At 35.4% G+C, this 9,704-nt stretch overlaps 1 protein-coding gene and 1 pseudogene across 1 annotated transcript; both read right to left on the bottom strand.

Annotated features, from left to right (window-relative positions):
• Positions 1-1,213: 1,213 nt before the first annotated feature.
• Positions 1,214-5,766, bottom strand: LOC112733979 (uncharacterized). The gene is made up of 7 exons (XM_025783129.3): positions 5,149-5,766; positions 4,643-4,788; positions 4,295-4,332; positions 3,634-4,199; positions 2,477-2,566; positions 1,944-2,006; positions 1,214-1,594 (listed from the first exon to the last, which is right to left on the bottom strand). Exons 1-7 carry the CDS (start codon positions 5,200-5,202, stop codon positions 1,538-1,540), a joined length of 1,014 nt encoding a protein of 337 aa, XP_025638914.1. The 5' UTR covers positions 5,203-5,766; the 3' UTR covers positions 1,214-1,537.
• A 688-nt stretch (positions 5,767-6,454) lies between these two features.
• On the bottom strand, positions 6,455-9,658 carry LOC112735532 (uncharacterized; annotated as a pseudogene).
• Positions 9,659-9,704: the final 46 nt, after the last annotated feature.

The following is a 9,704-nucleotide window of genomic DNA, read 5'->3' as shown; positions in this document are numbered from 1 at the left end:
CATGTTCAAAGGCACATGGGGATTGAAAATATATAGAGAGGTAAGTAAGATAATTATATTGTCATTAACAGGTTCGTAATTTAGGTGTCTACGTAACTACTAGCTATAGTTCAGGTTCAAAGTGTTTGGACCTAATATGCTATTAGATGACATCAGAAATTACTGTGAAAAGAAAGTAATGGAGCTTTTAAAATTGGCCTTGTAAATGGTAGGCAACGATTTTTACTTCCTTCCAACCCTTTGAAAATTATGATTTTACCAAAAATTACTTTGAAGAAGCAACAAGAAAACAAAATGTATCATTGTCACAATTGTTTGAGTCTCAATTAAGCTTGGAATGAGGCTAACTTGGTTTGGAAGCCTGAAAATAATAATAATATCCAACACCTCATTTAAAAAATAAATAAATAAATCAATGAAGCTTAGCAACCTTTACCTTCTCCATGACCTTTGAGGACATAATTTTTTATTAAGAATTAAATGTGGCTATGCAAATAAGATGAGTGCGAGAATTTGAGATTAAAAAAAATTGAAAAGATGTCAATTTATTTCCTCCAATTGAAAATGCAAAAGTACAGCATGAGGGGGCAAGAAATGTAAAGGAAACACATTAAGAAAACGCCAGAGTTTAAGGGCTCCAACACAAGACAAATTACATAAAGCACTAAGCAACTAGCACAATTATGTATGACAAATGCAGCTGAATAGAAACCACATGATGAACAACCAAAAGCTTAACCCTTTCTTAGGTGGAACATCACTTTTTCTTTGATGGATGCCATTCCATCAATAGAGTAAACTAAAGTACCAATGTTTGATCTGATTTAGCTAAGCACAAGTTTAATGTTTTATCCAGGTCTCATAAAGATGAGGAATAAAGATAGAAACAGAAAGCTAGCCTTTTAGTCCAATCTTAAGTATCTTTACTAAGGAAACTTACACTTGGAATTCCTGATAAAGATTCATCAATGTGAAGAGTTCCCCCCACAAAACACTGTGAAGTACTTGCCGCTGTTTCTCAAATCAGAATTGTTAAAGAACAATTAGGTGGGAAATTGAGATCGTTGGTTAGTCCAAGATATTGTTGTGTAACCATAACGATTCTAAGTAAAACCCTTCAATAGAAAGCATAACCACATCTAAAAGAGATCAAATAATAGATGTGCACTAGAGAAGCGTGTAAAGGAAGGGTAGCATCAATGTCAAGGACTCGTTTAAGGAAAAATTATACTGTGTATCCAGTATAAAATTAATTATTCAACTTCACATTTCATCCAACAATAAGCAAAAGAACAATTGTTAGGATAGGATACATTATAGATCTACATACCTTAAAGAAGAAAAAAAAAAAATCTAAATCTTTGGTCAATACTTGTTTTTGAGTGCAAACCTGACATCGATACATGGGACATTCTCAACCCTCATTGGAGAAGGCATATGTATATAGTTGTACATATTCTCAAATGTATATGTATCATTATCACCAGAGAAAAATGGTGATCCAATATCCATCAGCTTCTGCATCATGCATTATAGATCATTGTTGACGTTTGACACGAGGCAACAGAGCAAGAAGAATCTTTTTTCTTGGTCCCTGCAACTCAAACAGCATTCGTAAGACAAATAAACTTGCAGATGCACACAGAACAAGAGAATTTAAATTTCCAATATATAGTTGTTTTGGAGTAGCCCGTAACAAGCTACTATGAATTAACGCATATCATAATAAGCAAGAACAGGTGAACAACAACAAACAATGTCATGCAGAATACATAGCTAAGAAATTTACTCACAATTCCAGTAACTGAACTCATGCCAAAGTATCATTGATAGACATAACAGTGTACATTAATCCATACATATTACGTGAGGTTTAATTTAAATTCCAAGCTCAATTGTAACAGGACCTGAACATGGCAATAAATGAAAAAAAAGATAATTACCATTGGAATTCCAAGCTCTTTGAGGTCATTTTCCCTCATCTGCTTCAATGCAGTCATATCAACCTGCATAAAATATCAGTGGGCAATATTAGCTCCAAGCTAGATAGAACCTAATCCAGGGTAATGCAGGGAAATAAAAAGTATTCAGTCCTGTCATTAGTATATTTCAAAAGGAGGAAGTATACAAGACGGTGCTCAACTAATATACAGGAACAAACTTATGACATAATGTATATTACTATTTCATTGATTCCATGTCATGAAAAGTTAATATAATCAGAAGCAAAACGAGAAAGAACCATGTCAAGAGGCAAGAAACTGCATAAAAATATAAATTCTATAGCAAAGGATTAAACAGTCAAAAGATCCTCTGATATCTAGTCTTCTCCAATCATTTTTCAGGGTTACCACTTTCGCAACCATAGCATAATTCCAACATTTCATCCAACATGTTACAATTAAAAACAGAAATTTATTTTGAAAAACAAGATACCAGGATAATTCATCATGTAAATAATAAATAAATCACATACTTCCTCAGCCTTGAAGAGAATTGCATATTTTGCGAGCCCCAGTGCATTTAACAGGCCATCAACAGTTTGGTAGGATTGCTGTTCATTGCCCTACATCGTAACCAGTGACAGCAATTTCAGTACAAGGTTTATAATTGTTCCATTCATAGAATTTGACACAAGCAAAAACGCATCTGCTTCTGCTTAGTACTGAAACTCCAAAAGTGCAAAAGTTCAATCTTCCGACTGACAATAATTATAAAAGCTTATATAAAATTTCAGCATTCAACTTCAAGCCCAGAGACCATTCTAATTCATATGTAAGATTGACCCATTTGTTTGATAGGAAAGATCACAGAAAAACACAAAAATCAAGTGTATCAATAATGCTTTCTATCAGAAGAAAAGAAAGAAAATCAATATTGACATTAACTTTTGAAAGGATGCTTGCATTTCTAGCTTCATGTATAGAATAAGATCATTTTTGGGTATTCAAGCTTTCAGAAGATCATAAATTGGTATAATATCAACCAAACCCTTACCCCATTAAACAAGGACCAGAAAATTTCCTGATAAACTAAGGGCTAACAACAAAGAAATCCACAATTTTAGGTCATTAAACAGTCATGGATGATAGTAGGTTCTGACACAGATTTATTTCAGCATACTATGCTGAGACAGCTAATGAGCTCAAATTCCAATTCTATAATTCTAGCAACAGCGAGACCAGAACTTTACCCTTAAATTGAAACCAGGATTAACAGAGAGGTGCTTGTCTTTTATCCAAAAAGAGGGTACTTGTATCAAAATACACAGCAAGGTGCAGAAGTAACAGTTCCAACCCAGTATATCATAAATTAGTAATTGATTTGAATCACCCAAGATGTAATAATTTGCTGTGATACTGTTGTTACAAAATGCAAGGCAATAGTTAGAAAATCTTTCTATATAAAGCCCCACATCACAGGCATTTCCATTTTCCAGTCAGTACTCAGAGCAACACCCAAAATGTCATAAAGTTACTAAAAAAACGAAGCATATGCAACAGCCACAAGGCACAAGAAAATAAAAAAACACAATCAAGAATTCATGATATCTAGCAGATGGTCATGACACACGCTTCCAAGCAAAATAAAGGAAACGGTGAAGTATTAAGCATAAAGGAAAATGAAACTCACCACATATGCAGTCCTTTGAGCAATGCTGCTTGATGGAGGAATTTGGCCAAGAAAAGATGCCCCAGGCTTAGCCGTTACTGAAGGCAATGTGGAAATTGTGGAGCATGCCATCATAGTGGAAGGTGCAGCACTTAGAGGCCTTGTAGCCCTTGTAGACTCGAGAACATTCCTAGTTACACGTGGAACTTGCCTGACACCATCCATTGTCTGGTTTGATGGCCTCCTCTGCAACTCTTCTGCATTTCTTCGAGGTGAAATTGCATGGGATGTGCTAGGAAACCCATCAGGTGATCTTTGTCTTGAAAGATTATGATCTAATGACCAAGGAGAGTAGGAGCATCTCATGGATTCCATCTGTGTTAAATCATTAGAACTTCTAGCCAAATGCGTTTGCCTGGGCATGCTTGACTCACTTGGCTCAGGCATGAGCCGGCTGGAATTAACACGTGTTGACAGAGGGTGAGCCTTCAACAGTTTTTCACGGAGGTCTATGTTCCTTTTAGACTGTCTAGATGCACTTTTTCGCATGAGCTTTAATCGAAGATCATCTTTGCCAATTCGCCTATCTAAGTAAATTGACAACAGCATGGTTATAAATTTCAAATTAATCAATGGAGGAATATTAGAAGGAAAAGAATTCACTGCTGAGGGACTTTACTACCATGTAGCCCATTTGACATGCCTATATAGCCTCGATGTCTGCATCAAAATAAGAATAGAATCATCAACAGAAGCAATTGCTGTTTAAAATTGAACCTTATACTGAACAACTTGGAGAAGTAGGTAGGCTAGTCCGAGTCTAACACCAATCATTAGAGTTTCGAAATGAAAACCTATTACTTTTTTTCCTGATTTAAACTGCCTACGCATATATTATTCATGGTGAATTTACAGAACAATCAAAGAATACAGTAGTGAAGTAATACATTCTTTATTCTCCTCACTATGCGGGGTGCCCACATCCGATATCATACTAGCGCTACTGATACCAGGCGAATAGCAAACATACCTTTTATTGCTGCTGAGTTCATTCCCATACCACGAGGAACTGTCAGCATTATTTCCGAGCCTGTCTCTTGCAGATCTCTTCGTCCCAGCAGAAGCATATGAACCTGAGAAAGAAGCATCTGTTGCTGATACATCCCTCTTCACAACCTAAATTCAAATGCAAAATAGATAGGCTCATTAGTATAAATGAAGTTATGCCGAATATAAAATAAAATGTGAAAAATAAGAGTGAGAACTGAGAACATGAACATTTTCTCCTCTAACAATCATAAACACAGAATTTAAAATAAAAAATCATCGATAATATCATAGAAGGTGTATCACTTTCGATAGAAAGCATCGTTCAATTGAGTAAGTAGAAAGGAGCCAATTCAAAGAAAAAACAGGGGGAAAATGAAAAGATAAAGAAAGTTCAGCTAAAAGCAAAGTAGCACAAAGTACTCAAATCAGTTCATTTTACACAAATCAAAGACTTAGAAGTTGTTCCAAAGTTTTTGACACGATTACCTGACCGCTACGCCCAAGAGTAATGGTAACCCGGCCCCTGGAAGTATCAGACATAGCGAAAACCACCGAACCCTAACTTCACAAAACGAATTCAAGTGAAAAATCTTTCATCGGTTACGAATACCCGCCAATTCGACCGCGAAGCATGAAAACAATAATGGAGCGAGCGAGAAAATCAAGCAGATACGTCCCTGATCCCGTTAAAGTTGAAGGTTGAAAACCTTTCAAGGCTTTGTTCGGAACCGAAACGCGTATGGAGAGAGAGAGAGAGAGAGAGAGAGAGAGAGAGAGAGAGAGAGAAGGAGAGAGAGGGAGAGTGGGGGAATTAGTTGTGGCGGAACTGAGCTTAAAGTTCGGTGTGTTCTGCTGTTGAACAGTAGCCGTTGGGGTTCGGAGCTGGGAGGAGGTCTGTTGTGGTGGTGGATAGTAGAGACTGGAGATTAATCGGACGGCGTCGTCGGGAAACTGAGGCCACCGCCTTGTCGACCGAACGTCGTTCGGAACGCCGTTGAAAGTATAGCGACAAGCGGGATGCGGTTCTCAAGAGAAGAGCGTTCAAAAGGTATGGCGTTTCGGGAGTAGAGAAGCCCAATTAGGCCCAAACAAAAGTACTTCAATGGGCCTTTTATTGCCCAAAAGACGGGACTTTATATTCTTTTTAACTTAGGATATTTCATGACCAAAAAAAAAAAAACTTAGGATATTTGTTTAGGGTCTAGGGGGTGTATAATCCTTCTGATAAAAAAATAAAAAATAAAAGTTAGGATATTTGTTCGTCCGAAACAAGTGTTAGATTCAAAATTCATTTTGGCAACAATTTATTAGTCAGCGTCCAACAATAAACTTTTAAATAAAATTCAGATAAGCGATAAATTAGTTATTGATCTATTGAGTTGAGAATAGCACAGAAAACAAAAAAAAAAAAGCAATAAAAGGTATGTTTAGTTAAAACACTAAATCACAAAACCCTTATTCTATTGTCTAGTTAAATCTTATATTTGAATGAATATTAAAACATGAAATGTGCAAATAATTATTTTAACTATCATTAGACAAAATTTAATTAGATATTAGTGTAAAAGTATAAAATATTAAGAGGAAAAATGCATGGAAATTTTTTCATATTATCAATACGTATTTTAAGGATTTAATTTTCTTGCTGTGCGGAAAAAAATTTTATTAGGTTAAAACAAAACATATTTAGTGTAATGCTTTAGTGGGGGATGTTTCTAGTATAAAACCATATCAGCACAATCAATACGGCAATACCAACTTAAAATATTTATTTACAACCTGTGAACGTACCTATATTAATCTACAATTTTATTTATGTTATGGTTTCAACATAACTAACATGTAATAATAATCAATATGAGATTATTAAAAGATAACATATTCTTTAATCTCATGATCACGATCATGATCCTTAGTTCAGATTCTGAATGCAATAAAGTCAAAACTTTATAAATTTTTATTCCCCGTTCCGTGGATTAATATAGACAATTGTAGAATGGGGAAGTATCAGATGCCATGACTTGAAAGCAAACAGGCAACTCAAAATATGAAGATTGATAACTCATAAAGATCTAACATCGAGAAGGCCTATCATAAGTTGGCGGAAGAGAAGGACAGTTCTCATTCATGTTGGCATATGGCTCTAAGGTGTTGTAGCCCGGCAGCTCCATCCTGTATTCCCCGAGAATCTGGCAGAACGGAAGCCGGTCATTCTCATTGTTGCACCAACTCGGCAGGCGTGTTTGGTTGTCCTCAAAAATTTTGAGCATGTATGCATCCCGAATCTGCAAATGTGACAATGAAGAATCATAAGAAAAACTGAATTAAGCCGACTCATGGTGAGGGTCCATTCAAACAAGTCATTGAGACAAGGTGTGGCTTACAGTGAACTCGGTTACTTGAATGGAGCTAGAGACAGGACCGAAAATTCCAGCTGCTTTATACATTGAAAGAATGAAGGCAACACATGTTGTTGATTTCCATCACTATATACCCATTCATCTTGCTCTGGTGTGGTCAGTAATTGATCAAAAGGTATCCCCCGCTTCTCGGTCTCTACTATAATATCATGCAAATCCAAACCCTACAAGCATACAAAAGTCAGAGGTTTCATGAACTTTCAAAGAAGTAGTAGCAGCCTACATATTGTTGAGTAAAATATGCCACCAGATATCATGTGATCTAAAAACAAAGTGCTTGCAATATTCGGTAGAATTTTATTTGCCCGTGAAGGATGCCAAACTTGTAAAATTATATTATAATTTATAGTTTATACAAATGACATATCCTATCCGACCACTGATGTGATGCAAAAAAAAAAAGCCAAATACAAAAAGGTTAAGAAACTTGAAAAGATTTCAGCAACAAAAAATGTATTTGGGTATCAACCAGTTTGACTTCATGAAGATTACAATACCCTAGAAAGATTATGTATCCCATATTAATAAAATAACATGCTAAATTAAAAAGCATGTAAATTTTCTTCTTGAATGTTTTACTATTACTAACAAGAAACAGAAACAAACTTGAAGGTCAATCCAAAACTTAATATGAAAGTGTAGTTTCTCTTCTTGTTTTGACTGAGAATTGTTCCATTAAAATTAATAATACATACCTCAGTTCCTAACCGCTTATTCAATGCTTCATTCCACATATTTGCAGAATAAGCTGGTTGCATCTAGTCCACATAGACATGACAGAAATTACCTGCAAAAAGGACATGTTTACAATAAGATTATCATAGCAATAGAAGTCTAAAATAAATCTTAACAAAAAATAAATTATAAGTTTATGTGTTTTTGCTCGAGATCCACATGGATGAATGAAGGGTAGAGATTAGTTGCTTCATCAGCTGCTAGCCTCAGCACACACTAATAATGAGAAGAACAAACTTTTTCTTGTAACATGGAAAGGAAAACATGCATGTAACACTAATGAATAAATGCAACACCAACATAATTCTCGATGCAGTGTTGATACATAGTCCTTCATTCCATTGTCATCTTTTTGGGTATCAAATAATAAGTTAGTTTGCAAGAGATACAATTTCATAGAAATTTTAACTAGGGTAAAGTATTTTTTTATCCTTGAAACAAATAAAACTTAAGGATATTTTTAAAACTTTTGACAAACTTCAAGGATAAAAAATTACTTACCCTAGTTAAAATTCTTTGAAATGTATCTCTTGCAAACTAACTTATTATTTGATACCCAAAAGTTTTATTTCTTCCCTAGACTTAACTACTTAGTGGCGTTTGTTTCAAGGTTAAGAAATATATTTTAAGGAATTATATTCTTGGGACTATTATACCCAAGTATTAATTTAAAAAAAAACTTAGCTATTTAGTACTACAATAATTGGGAATTGTTTTAAAATTCCCATAATAAATTAAGATACATTTGTTTATTATACATATTCATAGAATCGATTCTTAAATTATTAAAATAACCCCAATATCACTAAAAGGATGAGCTATTATTGTCATTGCTTGACATGGGAATACCAAATACCCACCTTTTTGAATGGGAATAAAATTTTATATTTTAGATAAAAAATTATTCCCACAAATTAGATTTTGAAACTTCAAATAAACATGGGACGAATATGTTTCCATGCACAATCCCATAATAAATTGAAACTCTTGAAACAAACGCCTACTTAAGTTCAACTTTACTTTTCACAATCATAGAGCTTAATTGTTTCATAAATTTTACCCCCAATGCCTTGTTCAATTGCAATACTTATGACGTATGAATAACAAATAAGGAAAGGTTAATACCAAGTGAGCATCAAGAGGAGGAGGATAGTTTTCAGCTACCAGTGTCGATCCAACTAAATATCATATTATGATAGCCGTATGGCTGGCCAGACATGCCTCCGAGCATACTCCCATGCAGCAGTGGAGTTAAATTTTGCACGCCATTTCTGGATGCAAGGGGAGCAGGGCAATCTGTGGATTGGGAATTATCTTTGAGAGCCAATTCCCACCATTCATCCCATGGAATTACCACTATTATTTCTTCACCCTAAAACAAAGAAGTTGTGCTAAGATTAATTACAATAGAATGGAGGCAAGTTACCACCCCTTGTATGTGTACTATCTCTGTGCGTACCTTCTCATTCTCGTGCCCTGATTCACCAACCCACAATTTGCCCATTTCATCCTTCAAACAAACTGCCGTATGACCAGCAAACGAACCAGTTACCCATTTTTCCAGAGTCTCAAAACCTCCCCACCTACCACGAATTTTTGACACGGGCTAAGAAGTCTCCTGAATGAACCATCTGCAGGATCAATAGTTGCACGCCAAGGCTGACTACGTTCCTCAAATGTAGCTCCCATGTGTTTCTTCCAGGAAATCTAAGTTGGCCTTCTGACCCCACACAGAGTTCGAGAAGAGGTGGCACAACATCGATTAGAGAAAGCAGGGTTCCCAGCATCCCTGATGGCAATGAGAAACACACAGAAACCCCATGCTGCTTTACCTGTTCAATTCAGTAAGAATATTCCAATGTTGAAATTAGGATGCAACATGCCACA

This window comes from Arachis hypogaea, chromosome 3 (genome assembly GCF_003086295.3).
Source record: "Arachis hypogaea cultivar Tifrunner chromosome 3, arahy.Tifrunner.gnm2.J5K5, whole genome shotgun sequence".
Taxonomy (NCBI): Eukaryota; Viridiplantae; Streptophyta; class Magnoliopsida; order Fabales; family Fabaceae; genus Arachis; species Arachis hypogaea.
This window is presented reverse-complemented; position numbering and strand designations above follow the sequence as displayed.

What these genes read in the sequence shown, in the direction of transcription:
- LOC112733979 (XM_025783129.3), bottom strand. Translation starts at nt 5,202, where the DNA reads ATGTCTGATACTTCCAGGGGCCGGGTTACCATTACTCTTGGGCGTAGC. An exon ending in CTCAAAGGACTGCATATGTG is followed by an intron (nt 2,567 to 3,633) that starts GTGAGTTTCATT and finishes GTTACGATGTAG; the next exon opens with GGCAATGAACAGCAATCCTA. An exon ending in TTCTCTTCAAGGCTGAGGAA is followed by an intron (nt 2,007 to 2,476) that starts GTATGTGATTTA and finishes TATTTTATGCAG; the next exon opens with GTTGATATGACTGCATTGAA.